This window comes from Bubalus kerabau, chromosome 6 (genome assembly GCF_029407905.1).
Source record: "Bubalus kerabau isolate K-KA32 ecotype Philippines breed swamp buffalo chromosome 6, PCC_UOA_SB_1v2, whole genome shotgun sequence".
Lineage (NCBI taxonomy): Eukaryota > Metazoa > Chordata > Mammalia > Artiodactyla > Bovidae > Bubalus > Bubalus kerabau.
The window spans coordinates 86,489,151-86,516,355 of NC_073629.1; the positions used below are offsets into that span (position 1 = coordinate 86,489,151).

General features: G+C 42.2%; 1 protein-coding gene and 1 long non-coding RNA gene across 5 annotated transcripts in view; one reads left to right on the forward strand and one right to left on the reverse strand.

The window, feature by feature from the left end:
• Window positions 1–1,127: 1,127 nt before the first annotated feature.
• LOC129655371 (uncharacterized) lies at window positions 1,128–3,100 on the reverse strand. Of its 2 annotated transcripts, none has more exons than XR_008715940.1 (3): window positions 2,966–3,100; window positions 1,697–1,795; window positions 1,128–1,538 (listed from the first exon to the last, which is right to left on the reverse strand). It is a non-coding gene; the product is annotated as an uncharacterized LOC129655371 (long non-coding RNA). The 2 variants fall into 2 exon arrangements; XR_008715939.1 differs by having other exon boundaries at window positions 2,956–3,073.
• LOC129655369 (cytochrome P450 2J2-like) overlaps window positions 2,908–27,205 on the forward strand; it is a 31,040-nt gene continuing 6,742 nt past the window's right edge. The window contains exons 1-9 of one of the 3 annotated variants that reach the window (XM_055585674.1): window positions 3,062–3,200; window positions 3,382–3,727; window positions 10,497–10,659; window positions 13,146–13,295; window positions 13,672–13,832; window positions 16,384–16,560; window positions 18,806–18,947; window positions 19,293–19,480; window positions 22,220–22,358. In XM_055585674.1, coding sequence (XP_055441649.1) covers window positions 3,620–3,727; window positions 10,497–10,659; window positions 13,146–13,295; window positions 13,672–13,832; window positions 16,384–16,560; window positions 18,806–18,947; window positions 19,293–19,480; window positions 22,220–22,358 — 1,228 coding nt within the window. In that variant the 5' untranslated portion in view covers window positions 3,062–3,200; window positions 3,382–3,619. Of the gene's footprint in view, window positions 3,728–10,496; window positions 10,660–13,145; window positions 13,296–13,671; window positions 13,833–16,383; window positions 16,561–18,805; window positions 18,948–19,292; window positions 19,481–22,219; window positions 22,359–27,205 lie in introns of all 3 variants that reach the window. The other 2 variants (XM_055585672.1, XM_055585673.1) reach the window with 2 other exon arrangements.

Sequence of the window (27,205 nt, forward strand, 5' to 3'; positions counted from 1 at the left end):
ATCCAATTCTTTGTGACCCCATGGAGTGAGTCCACCAGGTTCCCCTGTCCATGGAATTTTCCAGGCAAGAATACTGAAATGGGTTGCCATTTCCTTCTCCAGGAGATCTTCCAGACCCTGAGACTGAGGGTTTTTTTGCATCTCCTACATTGGCAGGTGATTCTCTACAACTGCACCACCTGGGAAGCCCATCTTAATATCTAGAAAACTCTAATGATTACACACATACAAAAACTGTTACAAATAATAAACAAATTCAGCAAAGTCTCAGGATCCAAAATCTACAAAAATCAGTCATGTTTCTGTATCTTAATAATGAACCATCTGAAAGGAGTCTTTTTTTTTTTAATGGACCCTGACAGTCTTTTAACAAGTGTGTTCAGAATATAAATATTTAATGTGGTTATTGATACAGATTATTATCTATAATAGTCATTATTTTTTTCCTATTCATTGCTTTTGATATGTGTTTCTTTTTTGTCTTTCACTCTTTTCCTCTCTCCTTTGGTTTTAACTGAGTATTTTGTATAAATCCATTTTCTCTTCTGTCTGAGCATACAGTTATATTTCTTTTTTAAAACTTCAGTGGTTACTCTATAGTTCACAGTATACATTTCCAACTAATTCAAATCCACCTTCAAATAATACTACACTGCTTAATTAGAAGTTCAAGCACCTTATAACAGAATTTTCCTAATTCCTTCCTTCTGTCCAACCAACATTTCATCTTTCATATCACCTATGTATATGCTAAAATCACCAAATACATTGTTGCTATTTTTTGAACAAACTTATTATCAGCTCAATTAAGAAAAAGCAAGTAAGACTCAATATGCTTTACTTGTTTCTCTAATGTTCTTTATTTATATTTGTGTTTCTGACCTATATATCTTTCTTTCTGAAGACCTTAAACATTATTAAGGCAGGTCTACTAGCAACAAATTCCTTCAGACTTTGTTTGAAAAGATGTTTCCTTCTCCTTAACTGCTAAATGGGGAAGAAAGCAATGGCACCCCACTCCAGTATTCTTGCCTGGAAAATCCCATGGACGGAGGAGCCTGGTAGGCTGCAGTCCATGGGGTCGCTAAGAGTCAGACACGACTGAGCGACTTCACTTTCACTTTTCACTTTCATGCATTGGAGGAGGAAATGGCAACCCACTCCAGTGTTCTTGCCTGGAGAATCCCAGGGACGGGGGAGCCTGGTGGGCTGCCGTCTATGGGGTCGCACAGAGTCGGACACGACTGAAGCGACTTAGCAGCAGTAGCAGCAGCAACTGCTAAATGGAACAAAGAATACATCCCCATAATTTTGTCACTGAAGTAATTTATATAAAGAGAAGAGTTCAGTCACTTGTTACAGAGTATCTCACAAGAAATGTCCGGTTCTGTTGTTTTTCTGAAGTTCGAGATGCTGGGCTCCAATCCTTTGGTGAGAAGGTGATTGAAAAACACAAAGCTCAAGTGTCTGTGGAGCTCTCTGAGATGCAATGAAACCATAAACCTTAGTACACCCTTGGTCTCAGAACAACAGGCTCTCTAAATAGAGCAAAACAATAAACAAACCAACAAATGAGAAATGGACTATTTCCTGTTGTATTAGTAAACAAAGTATGTCAAAATCATCAGCGTTTGCAGTAACTGCAGATGGTGAGCTGATGACCCTTGAGGGAACTCAGGAAAGAAAGAATACTCACCCCCTAGGAGCCATCAGACTGCAGCTACTCCCTATGTTGAGCCCTGAGAAAACTCAGGATGTGAAGACACTGGATACTGGCCCCAGATAGGTGAGGTGCCTATCAAAGGAATGATTTCAGTGAGCCCAGACTCTTACATCTTACCATATATAGAAAAGCGCTAAATTCCTTAACTTGAGATATCTGGTTTTACTTTAATTAACAATAATCTTTTGCCACTCAGACTTCCTCTCCCCCCACCAAGTCCTCTGAGCAGTTCTCTGTTACTTGAAATGCTGCTGCCCTAGCTGGTGACTGCAGCCATGAAATTAAAAGATGCTTGCTCCTTGGAAGAAAAGCTATGACCAACCTAGACAGCATATTAAAAAGCAGAGACATTACTTTGCCGACAAAGGTCCGTCTAGTCAAGACTATGGTTTTTCCAGTAGTCAGGTATGGATGTGAGAGTTGGACTATAAAGAAAGCTGAGCTCCAAAGAATTGATGCTTTTGAACTGTGATGTTGGAGAAGACTTGAGAGTCCCTTGGACTGCAAGGAGATCCAACCAGTCAATCCTAAAGGAAATCAGTCCTGAATATTCATTGGAAGGACTGATGCTGAAGCTGAAACTCCAATACTTTGGCCACCTGATGTGAAGAACTGACTCCTTGGAAAAGACCCTGATGCTGGGAAAGATTAAAGGCAGGAGGAGAAGGGGGCGACAGAGGATGAGATGCTTGGATGGCATCACCTACTCAATGGACATGATATGAGCAAGTTCCGGGAGCTGGTGATGGACAGGGAGGCCTGGCATTCTGCAGTCCATGGGGTCACAAAGAGTTGGATATGACTGAGTGACTGAACTGAACTGAACTAGCTTGAAGTCCTAAACTTCTCATGGAATAAAACATAACCCTCAATGTTTAGGTTGTGAATATTCTTTCAGTGGACACAAAAAACCTCCCAGCCTAGCCTTTTCTCAGATCCAAGTATGTTCTCCAGGGAATCCCATGCCTGACATCTAGTGGGTAGCAGGCAGGCTGGGCTCCAGCCCAGAGAAGGACAGACTCAGGTGGGGGAAAGCTGGGGCGAGGGGAGGAGGAGACAGGACCTGAGGAAAGGCAAGGAGGGGTAAGGTGGACCCGGTGCCACAGGGAGCCAGGGGTGGGGCTTAGCTGAGCGCTGGGGGAAGGGAAGAGCAGTGGTGGGAGGAGGGAAGGGCGGGGTGAGACAGTAGGATGGGGCGGGGTCTGGGAACCCAGCTGAGCGCACAGACGCACAGATCCTCACAGAAGCGAAACCAGACATCGCAGTAATGCTGGAGGCCTTGAGCTCCCTGGCAGCGGCCCTCTGGGCGGCTCTCCGTCCTGGCACTCTCCTCCTGGGGGCTGTTGCTTTTCTCTTCTTTGCTGATTTCCTCAAAAGGCGGCGTCCAAAGAACTTCCCGCCAGGGCCCGCGGGCCTGCCCTTTGTAGGCAACTCGTTTCAGCTGGAACCTGAGAAGGTGCACCTGACGCTTCAGCAGGTAGGACTCGGTGACGGTGTCAGAGCCGCGTCCTGACCTGACCTGCAGGACAAGGGCCTTCCGGGTACCGAGGGCCGGAGCATGGGGGCTTCTGAAGCATTCAGTCGGGAACCCGGTACACCCTGCTTGGAGCTTTTCTTTCCTCACCATCACCTGGAATGACGCCAGCTGTGCTTTCTAGGGGTGAAACTGTTGCTGCTGCTGCTGCTAAGTCGCTTCAGCCGTGTCCGACTCTGTGCGACCCCATAGACGGCAGCCCACCAGGCTCCCCCGTCCCTGGGATTCTCCAGGCAAGAACACGGGAGTGGGTTGCCATTTCCTTCTCCAATGCATGAAAATGAAAAGTGAAAGTGAAGTCGCTCAGTCGTGTCTGACTCTTAGCGACCCCATGGACTGTAACCCACCAGGCTCCTCCATCCATGGGATTCTCCAGGCAAGAGGACTTGAGTGGGGTGCCATTGCCTTCTCCAGAACTGTTGTTAACTGTTTACTATTTAAGTGTCCCGACACGATCCGCTTTCGGGAAGGTAGGGGCTGCAGGTTTATTGTACAAAACAAAAAGTGTCTCTTGGTCCATATAGCTGATGGAAAAAGTGTAAATATTGAACTGTAGCTCTCATCTGAAGCCTCACAAACTGCCAGGAGCTTTAACATCTGCATATTTTCTCTCATGTCAGGGATCCTTGGATAGAATATGGTTCGGAATCCCCTCTATATGCTCAGTAAATGTTTTTGACTGACCAAGTGACTCTTTGTCTCTTCTGTTTCTTTTATGAGTCTGGATGTGACAGACACATGTTTTTAAAGTCATTTCGAAAAGAAATTAAAAAGTCATTTCCCGTTGTGTCTGGTTACATATTACTGGGACATTCTATTTATAGTATGATCACTTGTCTTTTCAATACTTTTATTTTTGGCGGGGGTAGGGGTGCGTGCTATACTTCCCCTCTTGGAGGCTCCATTTTCCATGTGTAAAATGAGGATGTCTGTGCATGTGCTTAGTTGCTCAGTCACATCCAACTCTTTGTAATCCCATAGACTGTAGCTCACCAGTGTCCTCTGTCCATGAGATTTTTTTCAGGCAAGAATACTGGAGTGGGTTGCCATTTCCTTCAGGGGATCTTTCAGAATTGGGGATGGAACCTGAGTCTCCTTTGACTCCTGCACTGCAGGTTGACTCTACCCGCTGAGCCATCCCTACCTAAATCCTCACGACTTTTCAACTACATTGCTTCCAGCCACACAAGGACAGAGTTCCTCAGCTTCAGGTTCCTCCATCTGCAATTCACTCTCACTAAAGTATTCATTTAAAAATGTCATCCTCTGCCTAGATTTTCTTAGTGCTTTCTGCTGCTTCCTAGAGTTCATATTCCTTAGGGAGCCACATGGATACTTTCTTGTAGCCTCTTTCCACCTTATAGTTGTCTCCCATCAAGGCTCCCTAACTGTGGCCATTCTGAATTCCTTAAAATTCCCTTCATCATTCAATACTGTCTCAAGAATCAACTGCCTCCCTGCCTCTCAGCACAGGCACCTTCCTGACCGACAACACTGTGGTAAGTGGTTGTGATGATTAAATAAAAGGAATGTTCTGTGTTAAAATAGCTCATAGTTGGTACTCAAAAAAGAATAGTTCTAGTTCCCTAGAAATTCCTGGAGCACTTTCAACACAAGCCTGTATTACAAACTCAAGTTCAGATGGAGATGGCTTCATCACTTTCTGGGAGAAACAGCCCATTGGTTGCACGAAGTGACAGGATGAGTATATAGAATTTTAAAGCCAAGATGCTAAGATTCTAAACCTGTGCCTTTCTTCAAGAATTGTGCTGTTTAATTTTCAAGTATTGGAAGATCTTCCTGATTTCTTTCTGTTAATGATTTACAGTTGGCATTCATTAGGGTCAGAGGACATATACTGTATTTCAACTTTGAACAGACATGTACAGATTGGTTTTATGACCTAAAATGGAGTCCATGCATACTTGAAATAATGTCTTCTGCTGTTGTTGGAGCATTCTGTACTATAGATCAGATAGGCTTGAAGAGGTGAGTGCATTGTTTAGTGCTTCTATACCCTTGTTGACTTTTTATCTAGTAATTCTGTCAATTATTAGGAGAGGCATGTTACAGTTTCCAACTATAATTAGAAGTTTATCTATGTGTCAAATCAGTTCTGATAGTTATACTTTATATATTTGGCAGCTCTTTTTATTTGGCTCATGCACATTAAAACTGTTACATTGTCTTGGTGAATTGGTTCTTTAGTTATTACATGTTCTTCTTTATCCCTGATGATTTTCTTTGCCTGAATGTTATCTGATAATAATAGAGCCACACCAGCTCTCTTTTAATTAAGATTTGCATACTATATGCTTCTCCATTCTTTCACTTTTAACCTACTTATATGATTATACTTGAAATGAGTTTTTATATAGAACATATAGGTGACTCATTTTTTCATTGTGCCAATATCTCTTTTAATTGGTGGATCTAGATCATTTGTATTTAGGGTAACTTTTGATGTCTGAGGGATTCCCTGGTAGCTCAGCTGGTGAAGAATCCTCCTGCAATGCCGGAGACCCTGCTTCAATGCCTGGGTCAGGAAGATCCCCTGGAGAAGGAAAAGGCTACCCACTCCAGTATTCTGGCCTGGAGAATTCCATTGGCTGTATAGTCCATGGAGTCACAAAGAGTCGGATAGGACTGAGAGACTTTCACTTTGATGTGTGAACACTTAAGTATGCCATTTTACTATTCACTTTCTATTGTTCACTTTGTTTTTTGTTCCTCTATTTCTCCTCTCTGGTCTTTTGTGGGTCACTTGAACATTTTTAAGAATTCCTTTCTAATTTAACTGTAGTGTTTATAGTATGTTTCTTTGTTTGGTGCTTTAAGTGTTTGCTCTAAAGTTTATGTGCTATGCATACATAGCTTATTGTATCATCTGAGGTTGTTTCTCCATTTTAAGGCTTAGGAAACTGAAAACTAAGTGATTTGCCTAAGTTACTCAACACTGAAAATGGCCAAAGAAGGACTTGGATCTTAATCTGGTCTCTACTTATGCTACTTGATTTTTCATGATATAGTTAGCAGATAATTGATTATATTCAGGGTTGCACTTATCCAACAGACACTTAAGAAGTGCTTATCATATGACAGGTATAATACAAAAGAGTATATGGTGAAATGTGTGGTATAAATTTTTGGTAACCAAATGAGATGTCATTAGGTGGGTTCATTGTGAATGGGAATCCATGGGGATACCCTCCATAGAATGTTGAAATAAATTTGGCTGAACTTGAACAGTGGCAAGTGGCCTGTGGAGTAAAGTGGACAGGAGATTTTAAGTTGGAGAAGCGACTTGAGCTAAAACAAAATAAGAAGGCAGTGAAGAAACTGGCTGATTTGTTTAGCATGGTTTTTCCCCCATTTTCTCAACATTCTCTACATAGCTGTCTGGCTTATTATAGAAACATTTATGTAAGTAAAAAAAATTTCTTATTGGACTAAGAAGGGGAAATGGTAGATAAGGTGGTTAAATGCACTATAAGGGTTTATATAGAGTTGCTTGTACCAAAAAGATTCCAAAAGACAGTGGTGTAAAAAAAGACTGAAATTGATTTGTCTCTCACAAGTAGGTTGAGATGTAGGTAGGAAGACCAGGATAGGAAGGCTGCTTTGCTCCACAAGGTCATCTAAAACCCACAGTGCTTCTGTCTTGTTGCTCTGGCCCTGCAACAGTGTCATGTGTAAGTTCTGTGCCATGAAAAGGGGAAAGTGAGAGGTGGTGAGAAGCAACTTTCCTTTAAGGACACGACCCAGAAGATGCACACGTCACCACTACTCACGTCCCATTGGATTCACGTGAAATTAAGTGAGGAGTAATGTGCCAAAGCCTTTGAATGTGTGGATCACAATAAACTGTGGAAAATTCTGAAAGAGACGGGAATACCAGACCACTTGACCTGCCTCTTGAGAAACCTATATGCAGGTCAGGAAGCAACAGTTAGAACTGGACATGGAACAACAGACTGGTTCCAAATAGGAAAAGGAGTACGTCAAGGCTGTATATTGTCACCCTGCTTATTTAACTTATTTGCAGAGTACATCATGAGAAATGCTGGGCTGGATGAAGCACAAGCTGGAATCAAGATTGCCAGGAGAAATATCAATAACTTCAGATATGCAGATGACACCACCCTTATGGCAGAAAGTGAAGAGGAACTAAAAAGCCTCTTGATGAAAGTGAAAGAGGAGACTGAAAAAGTTGGCTTAAAACTCAACATTCAGAAAATGAAGATCATGGCATCTGGTCTCATCACTTCATGGGAAATAGATGGGGAAAGAGTGGAAACAGTGTCAGACTTTATTTTTTGGGGCTCCAAAATCACTGCAGATGGTGACTGCAGCCATGACATTAAAAGATGCTTACTCCTTGGAAGGAAAGTTATGACCAATTTAGATAGCATATTGAAAAGCAGAGACATTACTTTGCCAACAAAGGTCCATCTAGTCAAGACTATGGTTTTTCCAGTGGTCATGTATGGATGTAAGAGTTGGACTGTGAAGAAAGCTGAGTGCCGTAGCATTGATGCTTTTGAACTGTGGTGTTGGAGAAGACTCTTGAGAGTCCCTTGGACTGCAAGGAGATCCAACCAGCCCATTCTAAAGGAGATCAGCCCTGGGATTTCTTTGGAAGGAATGATGCTAAAGCTGAAACTCCAGTACTTTGGCCACCTCATGCGAAGAGTTGACTCATTGGAAAAGACTCTGATGCTGGGAGGGATTGGGGGCAGGAGTAAAAGGGGACAACAGAGGATGAGATGGCTGGATGGCATCACCAACTCGATGGATGTGAGTTTGAGTGAACTCCGGGAGTTGGTGATGGACAGGGAGGCCTGGTGTGCTGCGATTCATGGGGTCGCAAAGAGTCAGACATGACTGAGTGACTGAACTGAACTGAATTGAATGTGACCAGTTAATCCTTAGGGAGTTCCATCACTCAGCGGAAGAGAGAGAGAGAATGTGTCCATGCTTTATTTAAGGATGAGACATACAGAGCAAATTAGAAACAGTCCTACTTTATGCTTATCAGCTATGCACTATATCTCTGTGCCTCTTTTTCTGAAAATTGGGCATACATTATAGAGTTGTTATAAGAAACAAATTAGTTAGGATTATCAGCCTACTGCCAGGGTGCCTAGCATACAGTTGATGCTCAGTTTATATATCTACCTTCCTACCCACTCTTCAAACATTTATAGTAACCAATTCAAAAACAAAAAAGTTTTTGACTGCAAATGAGGCATCACTTGTCTGGCCTGCTTGCTGCATGGGCTCCCTTCATATACACTCTGGCCACTTCCCCTCCATTTCTTTGTCAGTATCTTACAAGAAATCTTTTGCTAAAATACACTTCCAAATATATCAATAAAAGTACATAATTTTATTATTAACCTTAGTATTATGATTACTAACCCAAGAATCCTAAAGATGAGAATTTGTAAGAGCCCTCATTTTACATATTTGGGAACTGAGACAGAGAGAAGTTAAATAACTTGACCAAGTGTCACGTAGAAAATAACCAGTGGAAGCTGGATACAAAGGGATTTGTATGCCTTCAAAATCCAAGTACTAAGCACTCACCTTACCTCTCCTATTCAATTTTTAGTTGCAAACAAAACAAGATATAAAGTGTTTCACTTGACATTAAGACGTCCTTGGTCTAGGTCATAGTACCTTTCTGGCCTTGTATCCCATCTCCCTACACAGGTGAGAGGTATTCTTTCCAGGAACCTATCCCAGCCCCAGAACCCTTATGTGTGTGTGACACACCCAGACACTCTTCCTTTCACTTGCACTCTCTTTCTCTCCTCTCCCTGCCCCGTTACTCTCATTCTCAGTTTACTGCTGTCACATCCAGCAAACTCTAAGTTCCCAGTGCTATTCCAGCTTTATGTCTTTGTCCTTAAATCTTACAAATACCTCCAATCCTTAATATCTTTGGCACTTTGGCTAAGTTACTGCTCCATGACTCATTTTCATTACTAAAACATAAATAATATCATTACTGCCATAGGGTGGATGGACGAGTGGTTAAGAAAATGCGCTTCCACTGCAGGAGCCACACGTTCAATCCCTATTCAGGGAACTAAGGACCCACAGCAATGTGGTGCAGTCAGAAAAAGATACATTTGGTCTAGCTTCCCTAATAGGGAGTACACACCATCATAGGGTGGTGTGAGGGAAATGAGACAAAAGGTGAAACGTGGTTGGTGTGGCACCCAGTGGGTGTGGCTGTCTGTGACCACCAGTGCCTTCCCCTGTACCTCAGCCCTTTGCTCTTGTCCTGTCTGCCCCCTTGAGCAACTGCGCCTGTGCTCCTTTGCTCACGGAGCCCATTCATTCCCCAGAGTCTAAAACTGTCTTTTAGAGAGAACACTTTCAGAGAAAACAAACTGTCTTTCCCATTGTTGTTCTCTTTCTTCCTCACAGAAATTTTCTTTCCCCTTTTTCGGGGCTGTAGAGAGCACACTGCCCTGCTTGTGAGATTTTAGTTCCCAGTCCAGGGTTAAATCTGTATCCATGGCACTGAAGTCCAAGCCCTGACCACTGGACAGCCAGGGAATTACCCGTCCCAGAAACTGTAAGCGAAAAATCGTTTTCTCCCTCTTATACAGGGGGAGTGGAGGCTCCAAAAAAAAGTGAAACAACTTTTCTGAGATCTCACAGCTAGCCAAGCATAGCGTTTGCATGGCTCCAGCTAGTGTGTTCTTGTCTATGACTGGTCCTAGCCCTGTAATGAATTTTTTGTGACCTAGAACCTGTTGAAGAAGGGGACACTGTCTTGTGGTTAAACAGATATGATTTTCTATGAAGTCCATGCTTTCTACCCCAGACATTCACTAAACACATCTCTGCCTTCTCTGGTGAGTCACATGGGCTGAATTCTCACGCTTCACTAGACTCTAAGATGCTTGAGGTTAGAGACCTCGCTTATTTTATTGTATCCTTATGCCTTATTCTCAGGATACATATGCTCACTCAATCCAAGTAAGATGAATGTATATATGAGTATTTATAATGAATGTCTACATCCTCTAGTAGATTGAACTGAAGTCAAGTTGACAGCAAGAGAAATGGAAACAGGCATAAATATTTCCAACAGCAAAGGTATACGCACACACACACACACAGAGATTCCCCTCAATATAATCTCCCTCAGCTCCACATACCCTCCATTCCAGGGCACACAGGATGTGCATATGTAACTGTAACTCTTCTATTATTTTTCAGTTTGTGAAGAAATATGGGAATGTTTTTAGCTTGGATTTTGGTACGTTTCCTTCTATTCTTATAACTGGATTACCCTTAATTAAAGAAGCGCTTGTCCACCAAGGCGAAAATTTTTCCAAACGTCCCGTAATGCCTCTCCAGGAGCGTATCTTTAACACTAAAGGTAAGTTCTTGCATTGGTTAGCGTGTGTTTGATATTCTTGTGGTCTGTGAAAGTATCTCCAACAATCCCAGGGACCAAGCTCCTCATAAGGAACCTGAGTGCCCGCATTTCCCTGTTGAAGGCACCCCCTCAGGGCACCTGGCAGAGTCAGCTCTAATGTCAGGGATTTGGTGGAAGCAGCATCACCTAAATGAACTCACTCTGGATGCTTTGATAAATAAGTATCCTCATCACTCAGTGATGTGATGTGTTGTTTGAGCAGAGAAAAGGCAATGCGTCCTCAGGCTCTCTTTCTGCTTTTCCACTCAGATCTCTTCCCCTAGAAAACGGATGTGGATCAGCTTGTTCCTGTTGATTAAGTGATCCCTTCTTGCCTCCAGTTCCTTAAGGTTGTGCCCCAAAGGTATCTCAAGCCTTCTATCTATGTTAAAATAGTTTGGCATGAGTACTTAGAATAGTCACTAAATAAACTTCCATTCTCAAAATTCTAAATGAAAAACTTTATACTTCTACAAAAACACCATTTTTTCAGGTATTTCTCAATCCCTCTTTGAAATACTTCACCCATTATTCTACATCCATTCACTCGATTATCTGCCATGAGAACCTAGGACTAGAGGCACCAGTGACAGAGTAGTGAGTAGAACAGAAAAAATTCTTGATTTTTGTGTGATTTACATGCTATTAAGAGAGAAAGTATCAAGTACACTAAAATTTAATGCCTCGGTTTTATGAAGATAAGAGCAAGGTTCACTTAGTATGGGTATCAAATCTGGTCCTGAGATTCAGGAAAAGCTATTATAAGTAAATAACAAGTAATAAAATGAAGAAGCAATTCACTAGAGGGAATAGAATATGAAAAGTTTCTAAGATGGATAAAAGGACAGTGAACTGAGGAATTGAAAGATATCCAGTGTAAAAAGAACAGGGTTTAAATGGAGATAATTAAATGAAGATGAAGATGCTAAGTTTGGCCAGAAATAGTTCATGTTTAAGGATATTGCTTTTTATCCTAATAACAATGCAGGCTTCTGAATGTTTAAGTAGTAAAAGGAATCAACATACTTACATGGTAAGTTTTAAAGACTTTTCTAAGCTTCAATGTCAAGAATGGAATAAAAGGAGCAAAAGACTATTGTAGAATTTTAAGGGAGAAGAGGCAGTGGCCTGAGCTAGGGAAGTGGCAAGAAATGGCAGTCCAGTAGGTTACACTAGGAGAGTGACTGTGAAGACAAGTTGATTTAAGCTATTCAGGAGGCATATTCAATAGGACATGATGACCTAGATGGAGGGAGAATGAGGTAGACACCCAAATGGGTAGGTAAAGGAAAAAAGGAAGATGTAGAGGAGAACAAGGTGTTCATTGGCCTGGGTGGCGAGTTGTATGGAGCAGATCATTAACTCAGTCATGAATATGCTGAGTGTGAAGCCAAGAGAGTCAAGCAGAAAATTGGTTACATGTCTGCAGCTGAGGCACAGATACAGACGTTCACAACAGTAGATGTCATTTGAAATATTTGGAGTTGATAAGATTTAGTAGAAATGGAGGATAAGGATAAGGAGAGAAGAGGCTTTGACCCAAGCTTGAAAAGGTTCATTATTTCAAAATTTGATAGGAGATAAGTTAACCAAAGATATGATGATTTCTATGAAGTCAGAGAATTAGCAGAAGAGTCTGGAGAGTGTGGTGTCCTGGGCACCACTGGAAAAGAGTGTTTCAAGAAAAAAGCATCTCATGCTGTTGACACATCAGCTTGAGGCTGAAAAGGATCCTGGACTGAAGAGCAGGGAGGGCCACTTCACTAAGGTGGTGGAAGTGAAAGGGAGATATTAGAAGGAGTGGAAGAGTGTAGTGGAATGAAGAATTGAGAGGGTGGTGGTCTCACCTGTGTTATAAAATAAATGAAGTTCTCTGCACACCTCATGATGGATTTTTTTATCCTTTGCCTGTGATTTTCTTTCTGCACACATTCACAGTTCTTTGTTTTCTCGGGTGATTCATCTTTTTAGGATCTTTAAGCACTTTCTCCTTATGAGTTTTGATTTTGTCTAGTCCATTAGGGCATACTTAGTATGTAGCATAACAAATACTTAAATATAGTATGTGACAAGTAATCAGAGCATGGGCATCAGGGTCAGGCAGACTTGAAAATGAATGCCTGTTCTGCTGCTCCAACTCTGTAACCTTGCAGAGTGTACTTTTATCTCCTGTGCCTCGATTTTCTCATCAGCAAAATTGGGGTAGTAGTTTGGCAATAGTGAAATATATAGAAGTATATCAGAGAGTGAGTACTAAATCCCAGAATGCCTTAAAAATGCTAATGTCTCCAGCATTGCAAGCAATCAGTAAATTCAATCCATTATATCAATTGGTTTGAAATTATTTCTCTGAATAGTTTCAAGCACCTTAAAGCCCTTTTTTCATCCTTCTGATACATCACGGGTCTTGTTGGCTTTTTTTCATAATGTTGGCTTTCTTTTCCCAGGCTTGATCATGTCCAGTGGCCACATATGGAAGGAACAAAGAAGGTTTGCCCTGACAACTCTTAGGAACTTTGGTTTAGGAAAGAAGAGCTTAGAGGAACGAATTCAGGAGGAGGCCACCTACCTCATCCAGGTGATAAGAGAGGAGAACGGTGAGCATGTCATAGGACAGGTGCAAGGACTGTGGCTCACACGTTCACTAACCAGATGTTCATCAGTGCCTACCTGCCTTTCCTGAGCCCAGAATTGTGTAGGGTGCTGAGGGGATAACAGGGAACAGCTAACCATGACCTGTCCTCACAGGGCTCATGAATTAAGACAAAGATGGGTAGTAAACATATTGGTTTTAAATCCTGGTCATCAGTTTGACTTCCCATGCATTGACTAAGTACTGGCCCAGTGTCAGACCCTGGGGTCACAGTCTCAGAGGTGGTTCTATAGTTGGTGTGTCATGTGTCACACAGAGTAGCATCTCTGTAAAATAGAAGCAATCCAATATGAAGGCTCCATCTCTTCTTCTTCCTCCAGGAAAGCCTTTCGACCCTCACTTCATAATCAACAATGCCGTTTCCAATATTATTTGCTCCATCACCTTCGGGGAGCGGTTTGACTACCAGGATAGTCAGTTCCGGGAGCTGCTGAGGCTGCTAGATGAGGTCTTAAATCTGCATACGTCACTGTGCTGCCAGGTGAGGCGGTTGTCACTTCCTGTCTTACGTAAAGATATTATGTTGATGTCTGTCACAGATTAGATGGGGTCTTCCTTTCCTTTGTAGCTAAAAGATAACCTTTTAAAATTGACTTCAGCACAAACTTGTTTGAAATCCATCTGTTGACTTTAATGTTTTTTATAATATTGTCAAATATTTACTATTGATAAATAACATTACTAACATTTGTATAAAGTACAGTACTTTACATGACATACAGGTATACACTACATTCTTTTCCTTAAAAAACAGAATACTGCCATCACTTTTGAGTCCCTTCTGTCCATGTCCCTCCCTAGTCCCACACCTCTGTGATCCTCAGATGTACGCTTCTGTGCCTGGCTCTAACTCAGCTCATTGTTTTGAAATTTATTTATTGGGTCTTCTAATTTACTCTGTAGTTTTCCTCTGCATGCAGGTGCCACTGATTGTGATTCTCCTGAATAATGCTTGCAGATTTATTGAACATATGAGGGATTTCTAATTTGAGGATGTTATGAATAAAGTTGCCATGAACATTCCTGTTTTATTGTTCATGTGGACACATCCACTCATTTCTCTTGCATATGCACCTGTATGTAAAAATCCTTAATGGTTTATTATTTCCATGCCCATCCACACTTGTTCCTACCAGTTTTCTAAATGTCTAGGATATGGATTTAAGGGATTCAACCCTCACCCTGTCCTTGGTAGTCCCTGCCATCTCCTTTTGCCCTGCTAGGGTTGTAAGTCTGTCAAAAGCTCTGCTCATCTGCTTGGCCTCTCAGCCCCTTTTGTGTATTTGGAAGGCACTGTTAGGGGAAAATCAGCCCTAAGTGTTGGAATAAACCCTTGTGTATGTAAAGGAGGATTTACTTGTAATCATTTTTAAAAGTAACATTGCCTGGATATTTATGAACCCATCTCACCTAACCTGATAAAGCAGTTATCATGAATCCTGGCACAGAAAACTGACATAATGAATGTGAGCTACTATGATTATTATTGTCAGTATTATTTTTGAACAACATTTCTTATTGTCACTTCTAATCATGGTAACCCCTCCATTTGGTAATTCCATTTTCTTCCTTCCTATTAAGACAGAACTTAGGAAGTCTGGGACCTCAGTGAGCGTGTGTTGACTATTCCCAGGGAAAAGAAATTCCCAAGAAGGTTGGATGAGGCAGTGAGGGAGAGGGTAATAAGCATTTTTTAGAGACCCAAAATAGCTCAGGCAGTATGATTGACAATTCCATATACTTTATTTCAGGCAATTTTTACAACAACCCTTTAAAGATGAAATGGAGCATCCTAATGTGTACAAGTAGATATGGGAATGCTTAAGCACATTCACATAGTGATCCACTGGCTGTGTGTTAAGTGTGGAATAGATCTCATGTGATTGAATAAGGAAAATAACCCTGGTGCCCCAATGGCAGCGGATTATACTAAGCCCAGACAAATTACATCATCATCTTCATTATTGTCATTATTATTATTATTCCCGAAGCCTTTTATCTAGAAAGCAGTAGAGCTAATATTCAAAGGCATGTATGTTTCATTTTAAGTCTAGGCAATTTTCAATTATGTTGGGCTATCTGTTTTCTACGAGATATTTTTAGGGAAAATATATCCAAAATACACTTAATATTATTAAAAATATCTTATCTGCATGAAGAATACATCATAATGGTAAGATAGATAAACACATATCTATGTTTAACATAACTAACAGCTAGAAAGAGGTGTTTCATGCACAAAGATATATACACGCATATTAGAGGAAAATGTCATGAAAAAATATAAAATAAGGGAATGGGAAGAGATTCCAGAAGTACTGCATTATAGGATTATCAGGTAAGATATCTCCAAGCAAGAGCCAACCTGAATGAAACAAAGGCTAGAATTATACAAATTCCAGAGGAAGACCAATCTTAATTGAAGGAATAGTGAATGGAAAAGACTAAACATTGTCATTCTTGATGTTGTCACAGAGACCAATGGAGCTGGACTAGAAAGACTAAGAGAGAGTAAGATGGCAGCAAGTGATAGCAGAAGAGGGGACAGGAGTGGAAGAGGCCAGCTCAGGTAGAGCTCCAGGCCAGGAGAATGATGTAGAATTTCTCTAAATGTCATGGAAAGTCATTGGAGGATTGAAAGATAAATAGTGAAATGATCTGATTAAACTGTTAAATGATCTCTCTGGCAGCTCAGTGGAAAATAGACTGGGAAAGGGGTTGAGGAGAGAATCAGGGATATTTTGGGGAGGCCTTAAAGCACCTAGGTAAGAAATGCTTGGGCTTTGTCCTAGAATGACAAACACATGGAGTACTGAGAAGTGGTCTGAAAATGGTTCTATTTTGGATGGAGTGCTGAAATGCTTTGCCAGAGGGGAAAGAAGAGGGGTGTGACAGAGAAGATGAGACAAGGGTGATTCCAAGGGTTAACGTAAGCAAAGAAAATACATATAGAGATACAATGGTTTTCTTGTCTTCAAAAGTAGAAAACGGGCACCTCCTTGTCTCCCTAACTGTTTTGTTTTCTCCATCAGCTCTACAGTGTCTTTCCAAGGATAATGAATTTTCTTCCGGGTCCCCACCAAACCCTCTTTAGTAATTTGGAGAAACTGAAAATGTTTGTTGCCAAAATGATTGAAAACCACAAGAGAGACTGGAATCCTGCTGAAGCAAGAGACTTCATTGATGCTTATCTCCAGGAAATAGAAAAGGTGAAGGAACCTGAGTGTTTTCCTGAGTAGTGTTCTTAAAGAGCAAATGAGGTGATTCTAATATCTTATCGCTGCTGTAAGAGATCACTATTTTAAACTTGGTGACTTTAAACAACCAACATTTATCAAGTCAAGGTTGGGGCAGGCTGGCTCTTTTGAGGCTCTAGGGCAGAATCCATTGATGGGCTTTTCCAGCATCTAGAGGCTGTCTATACCCCTGAATTCACGCCCCTTTCCTCTGTCTTCAAAGCCATTGACGTAATGTCTTCCTTTCCACTGTCCTTGCGTCTTCTCTTAATTTGCTCCTTGTCTCCTCTTATTGGAGAAGGCAATGGCACCCCACTCCAGTCCTCTTGCCAGGAAAATCCCATGGACGGAGGAGCCTGGTAGGCAGAGGTCCATGGGGTTGCTAAGAGTCGGACACGACTAAACGACTTCACTTTCACTTTTCACTTTCATGCATTGGAGAAGGAAATGGCAACCCACTCCAGAGTTCTTGCCTGGAGAATCACAGGGACGGGGGAGCCTGGTGGGCTGCCATCTCTGGGGTTGCACAGAGTTGGACACGACTGAAGCAACTTAGCAGCAGTCTCCTCTTATACTCTTCTGATTACAATGGGCACGCTGCTGCTGCTGCTGCTAAGTCGCTTCAGTCGTGTCTGACTCTGTGCGACCCCAGAGACAGCAGCCCACCAGGCTCTGCCATCCCTGGGATTCTCCAGGCAAGAACACTGGAGTGGGTTGCCATTTCCTTCTCCAATGTATGAAAGTGAAAAGTGAAAGGGAAGTCGCTCAGTCGTGTCCAACTCTTAGTGGCCCCATGGACTGCAGCCCACCAGACTTCTCCATCCATGGGATTTTCCAGGCAAGAGTACTGGAGTGGGGTGCCATTGCCTTCTCCGAATGGGCACTCTAGGATAATCCATATCAAGATCCTTAATTTCATGATATCTACAAAGTTCCATCTGTCAAAAAACATTTACCTGTTCCAGAGATTAGGACATGGACATTTTTGTGGGTCATTATTCAGCCTAGCACAAGGTTGGAAAAACAGAGACACTATTTCAGAGTATAGGAATATCATTAGCTCAGAATAGATGATACATTCGAAATAAAGATACTGGTTTAAGAGTATTCAGCTTGAGGTCTTTGGAAAGCCCACATATACTGCCTTTTGATAGTCTATTTCTGTCCTCTACCCATATCTGAAAGACCTGTACACAATAGGGAAAAGAAGAATTGTTTCATTATTACTTGTACCATGTCCAGTCCCCTATCCCTTCCCCAGTTCCCCAGCGCAGAGTATAAGTGAAGCTGAGTCAGATGCCAAAGGTTAGTCTCAAGTGGAGGACTTTTGCCTTCCTCTCTCCTCCCTGTTTCATGCACTTTCAAATGTTGTCTGTGAGATGCAGGGAAAAGGCCCAATTGGATATAGGTCCTTTAACATACTAAGCCCTGTGGTTAATCCTCATCACTGCATCAGTGTCATCATTTTTGACTCATTTTCAACTTGTACAGTTGAAAGAAAGGTGAATTTTTTTTTCTGTCTCCTCTCTTATGTCACCTTATTGTTACACCGTTAATAGAAGTACTGATTCCTCCCGAGAGGAGGAGACTTCACTTGTTATAAGGTGTGCAGGCACACAGAGGAGCACCGACACACTGAAGTCCTGTAGGAAAGTGGTGAAGACGCTGGAGTGCCATGAGGAGTGACTGTTGGAATCAGGGAAGGTTAACCTAAGGAGGATGTTGATGGGGGAGTGTGAGAATTGTACTTTAGAGGAATTAATTTTATTCTTTCTGGTATCAATGAAAACATTTGCTGAGGATTTCTTATATGACCTTTCCATCTCACATAGTTCATAATGCCAATTGAGGAGTGAATACTGAACACAGAGTGTTTGAGAGGTTTAGTAAGTTGGTCAAGTTGTACATATAGTGAAAGGTGTGGCTAATATTGGAATGCAAATATTATTATATTTCCAATATAATAATAGATTCTCCCAAAATATGAAAGTAAAAAGATTCAATTTTCATCCTTCCAAGGTGACAAAAGCTCCCAGCACTTGGAGCAGGAAGATGCTAATGATACTGCAATAATAAGCCTCTGCCTGCTGAGATGGTCAAAGGAAAAGTCATTTCTCTTGGGGGAATCTCTCCTCCCATGTTCTCACTAGGATGAAGCTTCCTATGTTGTGGCAACTAAGAACCATCTGGATAAACCAATAATCACTGTATTTTCTAGCATAAGGGCGATGATGCTTCAAGTTTCTGTGAAGAAAACCTCATCTACAGCACCTTGGACCTCTTCCTTGCTGGAACAGAGACAACTTCAACCACCTTGCGCTGGGGCCTGCTCTTCATGGCCCTTAACCCCGAAATCCAAGGTGAGCTCATTAGTGGATGGGCTGGGCCAGGCCAGTATGCGTCCATAAATTAGTTCATCTATGTCTCAATATTCCTAAAGGGAATATTGGTTCACCCTCACTAATAAGAGGAACCTGAGGCTCACACAGCTTTAGGAACTTGCAGCAGGAATGTTGTTTAGCAAGAGTTTTCCACCTAATTTGTCTCACACCAGGGCCCACTTCCCACTCTCATACCTCCCTGAGAAGCTAGTCTGGAGAGCCTAAGATAGCCATTTTGATGCTGGTTATTTCATTCCTTAACTTACCAGGCTCAAGGAGAGTTATGGAAAAACAGAATAATAGAACCACCTCTGCTTTTTTCAGAAAAAGTCCAAGCTGAGATTGACAGGGTGCTTGGCCAATCACAACAGCCAAGCACGGCCGCTCGAGAGTCCATGCCCTACACCAACGCTGTCATCCATGAGGTGCTGCGAATGGGGAACATTATCCCTCTGAACGTGCCCCGGGAAGTGGCAGTGGACACCACCCTGGCTGGTTACGGCCTGCCCAAGGTAATTAGAGGCTCACACCAATAACCTTAGATCTCCAAGCTCATATTTGTAAATGATGGAAATCTCAATAGCAAATGTGATGTGTTTTCTTGTCTTAGGGAAACACTTAATTGGACAGGGAGATATATTACCACTGATGTAATTCTAGATATTTTTCTTTATGTGGGGTCTTTAGAATATTAGTTCAAATAAATGTTAATAGTTGTTCTAGAAGAGAAGGGGGATTCCTACGTCAAACATGTTCAGACAAAGCCTGGCTTTTCTCTGCTATGAGATTTCTCATTCTTTTTACTACCTGACATGCATTGTTAATTCTTGTGGGGAAACAGCAGGCAGCAATTCTCAGTCAGACTTTGCCATGAGGTCCTTTTCTTTGCCATGGGAGAGCTTTTCACAGGATAGGGACCTGCCAGACTTATTTTGGAGAATTCCATTTCAAAATCCTGGGGGTTTAGAATGTTGAAATATGAGAGACAGTTGAGACCTCCTGGGCCAACATCGCATTAAACTGGTGTTTCTAACATAATATCCCCACAGGTATTGCTTCCAGCCTTGACTTACAGTCCCTTGATGGGACTACCTCACAAGGGAATCGATCCAAGCCTGTGCACATTGAATATCACAGAAGGAGTGAAAGAACCAATGGTTTTTAAGCAGTGATCATGTACTATGGACTATATAGGTTCTTTCAACTTAGTCAGTCCTCAGAATAATTCTATCTCTTTTTTTTTTTTTTACAAACTTATAATGAAGGCTCAGAGCTGACTGATCTTGCATAAAATCTCTGGTGTACAAAGTGACAAGAGTGGGGTTAAAGAAATAGATGTGTTCTGAGCCCCAGGCTCATCTTGTTTGTACTATACCATGTTTTCTCCACAGGACTTGCTTTACTTTGCTTTAAAAGAAGCTCCTTAAATTGTTCTCAGTAGGACCCTGTTAAGTTCCCTGTCCTCACAAAGGCAGTTCTGCGCTCTGCCAATCACTCTTAGGATCTCAGCAATCAGCTCTCTCATCCCCACTAGTGCCCTCTTTGCGCACCACACATTCACAGTTTTGCTTTCCCGACACCTTAGTCCATTTCCATGGATCCTTTCAGTTTGTCTGAGTCCCTCTTTGTGTGTGGAACCTGGTGTTGATTTCAAGATAAAACCAGAAGAGCCTATGCTTTGGGCTCACCTTGGTCATGGTCCCTGCAGCCCTTGGAGAAGCAGCTATTCCTGCAGTGATTTCATTTACTATTTTCCTGCTGATTGACCATGTTATGGATGAATTCTGAGGTCTAGATGAAATTACAGGTGATCTTCACATATTCATAGCAATTCACTTAGCTCCAGAGAACCATCCTAGCTCAAGAGATTGGTTTTGTAAGATTTTTTTTTAAGTACTGTTCTGCAAGACCCTTACCCACTGGGTGGGCAACTTGCAAACTGGAAAACAATTATACTACAGAAGTTCTGCCACAGGAGCAAAAGTCCTGAGCCCCAAGGCAATCTTCCCAGCCTGAGGGTCTGGCATCAGGAGGAGGAGCCCCCGAGAATCTGGCTTTGAATGTCAGCAGCCTTTTATTGCAGGAATTCCACTGGACTAAAGGAAGCATCAACTCCACTCTTGGGTCATGTGCACACTGAGACCCATGGAAAAACAGCAGTGACCTCATAAGAGTCTGGACCAGACCTTCCTACTAATATTGGAAGGTCTCCTGCAGAGGCAGGGGGCAGCTGGGGCTCACGGCAGGGACAAAGACCCTGGCACTGGCAGCTCTAGTGAGTAGTCACTGGCATGAAGATGCCCAGAGGCCACCATGCAAAAAGGTATGGGAACCAGTGGTATGATTGAGAAACTGAAAAAGGCTTGATATAGCGGGAGTGCAGGCAGAAGGACCATGACTCAGACAGAGGGCTGGTGATAGGTCCTTAATCTGAGTGATGAGAACTATTTGGAGGGTTTTTATCAAGTTCCAGGAGTGTTGGGTGGCTAGGAGGGACATAACTAAATCACGTCCAGAGCTAACTCTGCTTTCCGTGTGTGAAGCACTTTGAAGGGGGAAGAGGATATAGAGTTGTAGTTAGGCCTACTGTAGGAGTGTGGACAACCAAGGTAGTACCTTGGACCAGGCAGTGGGGGGAAATAACATGGAGGTGATAGAATCAAGAGGAATTTCAAGGAAAATTGACCAGGCTGGAAAAGGATGGAATGAAGGCGGAATGAAGGCACAATGAAGTAAAGGTGGGGGGCCATTAAGGAGGACTCTTGGGTTTCTTGCTGCAAGCTGGAAAGAATAGTGGTTCTTTCCACTAGGTGACCTGATTGTATTATTAAACCTTCTCTGGAATGTGTGAGATAATGGAGGGAAGAGAATGGGAGAAACAGATGAATGAGACATTTTTCATGTTGGGGAGGCTGCCATATTTACCACATCACTGAGCAACGGGGTTGATTTTGGTCCAGAACTGCCTGCCCACTGTCACATTATTCTCTCATCGATGCACACACCTTCCCATTCTGCACTAAGAATAGTCACATTTTGCTGATAAAATTCCCAGCAGACAATTCCAGTCCATCATTGTAAGCTGTCCCATGGCAAAGAGCAGGGTCCTAGGGGTTGAGCTCAGCAGATACAGGGTTGGAGAGGCTGAAGAAGTTCAGTCAGCCTTGATGTGGGAGCCTGGGGGACTGCTGCCCCTCGGCACACATCTGCTGTGTGTGTCATGTCTTGCATGAGCCTCCTGCTTTCTCCAGGGAACCGTGGTTGTGACCAACCTGACTGCACTGCACAGGGACCCTGCAGAGTGGGCCACCCCTGACACCTTCAATCCAGAGCATTTCTTGGAAAATGGACAGTTTAAGAAAAGGGAATCCTTTCTGCCTTTTTCAATAGGTGAGTATCTGGAAATAGGAGTGTGGGAACCCAGAGTCCCTCTCTCAGCCCTTCTTCTGATGCTCTCTCAGCCCTGCTCTTCTTATGATGCTTTGCTTTAGTTGGCATGTCTCTAGATAGCCCTGCCTAGCATGACTCACTCTTGCTGTGGGTGCACTGCAGGTTTCCCTGGGCTGAGCATCACCAGGATTCACTCTCTTACGTCCTAAGCCCTGGCTTGACTCTGATGGAGATTTCAGCTTTAAATTGTTCAGTCCCTAGGAACTTTGGGGAGAGGAACTTAGCCTCTGCCTGTTACCTACAAAAGAAGATTGGGAACTTACCATCTTTATAGAACTTAAAGTGTTCCAAGATCTTTTTAGTGCTTCCCACTCACAAAAACATAAAGCTAATTGCTAAGAAAGGGGTAAGGGAGGTTCCAGTAAAGGGACTGCTTCCTTATCATTATGGGCATTACAAGTGACTCTAGGTGCCATGGGCTTAAGTAGATGAGATTCTATCTATAATATGTTCTTCCTGAAGAGGTCCTTTTACTTTTTTTAATGAGATGGTTTGATAGCATCACCAACTCTATGGACACGAGTTTGAGCAAACTCTGAGATGTGGTGAAGTACTGGGAAGTCTGTGTAGTGCGGTACATGGGGTCGCAAAGAGTCAGACACAACTTAGTGACTGAATAACAGCAATCCTTTACAAATCTAGTTAATACATTTACATGGTGTATAACTTGAAATATATGAAAGAGAATGCAGAGAAAACTCTTTCTCTCATGTTTCCCAGCCAGCCAGTTCCAAAGGGGTGTTTTACTCATAACTTTGTGAAATGAGGAAGGAAAAGTCTTGTATTTACCAGGTAATGAGTTAAGTATGTTGCTGAGATCATTTTAAATAATTTCCCAAATCCTTAATTCTATAAATGTTTCCTGAGCACCTATTATGTGTCAATTATGCAGCCCTGAGAATATGACAATGATTAGGTATGAAAAAAACCAGTGAAACTTTTAAGGACCATGTGTTCTACCTTAAAGTTACAAGGTCCAAATTCCAGTCACCACTCTGGGGATAAGGGAGGAAACTACAGCTCAACAGGGTCAACTGTGGTATCTATAGTCATAAAGCTCACAGAGCAGAGGTTGAACTCAGTGTTGACCAGGTTTATCAAATAAAGCCTATGCACTTCCTAGAAACATCTCCCAAGGAAGTAACTAAATGCTACAGTGAGTGAATGCTCTGAATTTTGCAACAATTTTCTTATCATTAAGTTAAATTAAATATACATTGACTTTCTGTGACAGTATAATCTTATTGATCATGCCACAAAGGCACAGAAAGGGAGGGACTGGAAATTGACCCCATGTAGGCATGATACAGAGCCCAGGCTTTTCTGCTATAGGGCGCTGTCCTGCGTGTATCTGGACTGATTCCAATTAGATCTTCCGTCTTTCTTTCTCTGGTTCTCTGCCACCTTTGCTCACTTGCACAAGTCACTTTTTAATATGAAAGCAGACATGAGAATGTTGGAAAACCTTCCAGACTTCTTGTCTGCCTTGGTGCATGCTAAGTCGCTTCAGTCATGTCTGACTCTTTGCAACCCTATGGGCTATAGCCTGCCAGGCTCCTCTGTCCATGGGATTCTCCAGGCAAGAATACTGGATGGATTGCCATGCCTTCCTCCAGGGAATCTTCCTAGCCCACGGTTTGAACCCATATCTTCTGAGTCTACTGCACTGGCAGGTGGATTCTTACCACTAGCACCACCTGGGAAGCCTAGACTTCTTGCCTACAAGAGCTTTATGTTTCTTATTATAGTACAGAGTTTCAGCTGTTTTATCTTAAGTGTTATAATTTTTCTTGCTTCACTGTATTTTTTGTTATTTAGAGTTGAAACACATCCTTCCTAGTACAGATTTCATTTGCAAGCAAATTATTTTATTTTATACTTACAGCAACCCAATTATTAACAGTTAGGAAAACGATTAGTATCTCCTTTCTCACTGAGAGGAAATTAGGATTAAGAGAAAGTTATTTCTCATCCAAGGTCATGTGCCCAAGGAATTGGCGTAAAAGGGCCGAAGACTCAAGTTTCTGGTTTCTTTTAAATTTTTGTTGAAGTATAGTTGATTTACAATATTGTATTAGTTTCAGGTGTACAGAAAAGTGATTTAGCTATGTTCTTAGTTGCCCAATCACGTCCATCTCTTTGTGACCCCATGGACTACAGCCCACCAGGCTCCTCTGTCCATGGGGATTTTCCAGACACGAATACTAGAGTGGGTTGCCATGCTCTCCCTCTGCCAGGGGGTCTTCCCAAACCCACGGATCAAACCCAGGTCTCCCACTTTGCAGACAGATTCTCTACCTACTGAACCACCAGGGAAGCCCAAGAATACTGGAGTGGGTAGCCTATCCCTTCTCCAGGGGATCTTTGTGATCCAAGGATCAAACTAAGGTCTCCTGTATTCCAGACGGATTCTTTACCAGCTGAGCTACTGGCTCACATGGTAAAGATTTAGTTATAGATACATATATATCTTTTTCTTTCTAGGTTCCACATTACTGGTTATTACAAAATATTGAGTATAGTTCCCTATGCTATACAGCAGGTCCTTGTTGGTTATATATATAGTTCTAATCTAGTGTTCTCCCTAACACACTTAGAATTTTCCTACTTAAAGGCCCTTCCATTCTAAGATTCACTAAATTCATATCATATGCATCAATTGTTAGATTGCTGCATCACAAAGGTAGCAAACTCAATGACTTAAAACGATAAGTGTATATTATTTCTCACAAGGCTACAGTTGAACTGAGAGCTCCACTATTCTTAGCTGGCCTCTCTTGCCCATTAGGGAGGTCAGTTGGCTGAAGGCTAATCTAGGATGACATCAGCTGGGACAATAGGGCTCTTTTCCAAGTTTCCTCCTCCAGCAAGCTAGCCCATCTGGTGTGCATATAGAAGACAAGACCCCAGGAGGGAGGAAAGCACACAGTGCCTCCCAAGGGCCAGGCTGGGAACTGGTGACCATCACTCCCACTGCATTCTGGTGCCCAAGCAGGCCATACTGTGAGCCCCAGTTCAAGGGAAAGGGCAAATAGCACAATTTTTATGGGAAGGGATATGGAATCACATTGCAAATGATGGGGGCTCGGGGAGAGGGGGAAATTGGGGCCAGTATTGCAGTCAGGCGATCTCACTATCTTTCTTTCTGCCCGAGAAGAGTGATTCAGACCAAGCTAGCAATTTGGGGATCCCCTCAGCTGTGACTAAACGAGGACTAGCGAAGCAGAACAGGAAATAGAAACCGGAAAATCCACTGACTTAAAGTGTCAACACTGCCGTCAGGTTTAGTCCCACCAGACTCCCATCTTTAGGGCTCAGTTGCTTGGCCTCATACCTGATCCAGCACTTTATAAAGAAAGTTTCCCTGAAGGAACGGGGTGTGAAAAAGCACCCTCCCTTCTCTTGGAAAGAAGGTCAGGTGTGGAATTAGGAGACATGCACAGCTGGGGAGATTACAAAGGTGTTATGCAAACATATATTTTCTTTTCTTCATTTAAGTTTTCCCTTTCGATCCAACAAAGCAGCAGATATCTTCATGAAAGGCAAGAGTCTGAGTCCTCAATTTCCAGAGATATCACTGAATCATGGAGATAAGATTAGGAAGATCCTCTCTCAAAAACCCCAGGTCAATTCTCTCACTTCTAGCAACTGATCAGGTTAGTTAGTGATGGCAAGTTAGTACATGCACCAAGAAGAAAATCTGTGTTTCCCATAATCCAGGATGAAGCCTTGAAATAAGGTAGCACTCCTTTTCATGACTTATAAATCACACTCAAATCTCCTGTTTTACTGGTATCCTTGATCAGCCATATATAGTACTTAGGAGAGCAATTACTTCACAGGTTTGACAAGTGAAAATTGTATATGTCGATGAAAATAAGCAATTTACTCAGAGCCCAGAGCTGGTTACTGATGGAATCAGTAATGTAATCCTGGATCCTGACTCTAAGGGTGCAGTTTTATCCCAATGTATGGATTTTTCTAGGAGAATTTTGGGTATTTATAATATGGCTTATCTGGTGCCATCTAAAATAAATTTTTCATTTCCTGCAATTTAAGCCAATTTCTTTTTTTTTTTTTCAATTCAGTTCAGTTCAGTTCAGTCCCTCAGTTGTGTCTGAAATTTGTGACCCCATGGACTGCAGCACAGCAGGCCCCCCTGTCCATCACCAACTCCAGGAGTTTACTCAAACTCATGTCCCTTGAGTCAGTGATGCCATCCAACCATCTCATCTTCTGTTGTCCCCTCTCCTCCCACCTTCAAACTTTCCCAGCATCAGGGTCTTTTCAAATGAGTCAGTGTTTTGCATCAGGTGGCCAAAGTATTAGAGTTCCAGCTTCATCATCAGTCCTTCCAATGAATATTCAGGACTGATTTCCTTTAGGATGGACTGGTTGGATCTCCTTGCAGACTCTCAAGTTCAAAAGCATCAATACTTCAGTGCTCAGCTTTCTTTATAGTCCAAGTCTCACATCCATACCTGACTACTGGAAAAACCATAGCTTTGACTAGATAGATCTTTGTTGGCAAAGTAATGCTTCTGCTTTTTAATATGCTGTCTAGGTTGGTCATAACTTTTCCTCCAAGAAGCAAGCATCTTTTAATTTCATGGCTGCAGTCACCATCTGCAGTGATTTTGGAGCCCCCCAAAATAAAGTCTGTCACTGTTTCCACTGTTTACCCATCTATTTGCCATTAAATAATGGGACTGGATGTCATGATCTTAGTTTTCTGAATGTTGAGTTTTAACCCAACTTTTTCATTCTCCTCTTTCACTTTCATCAAT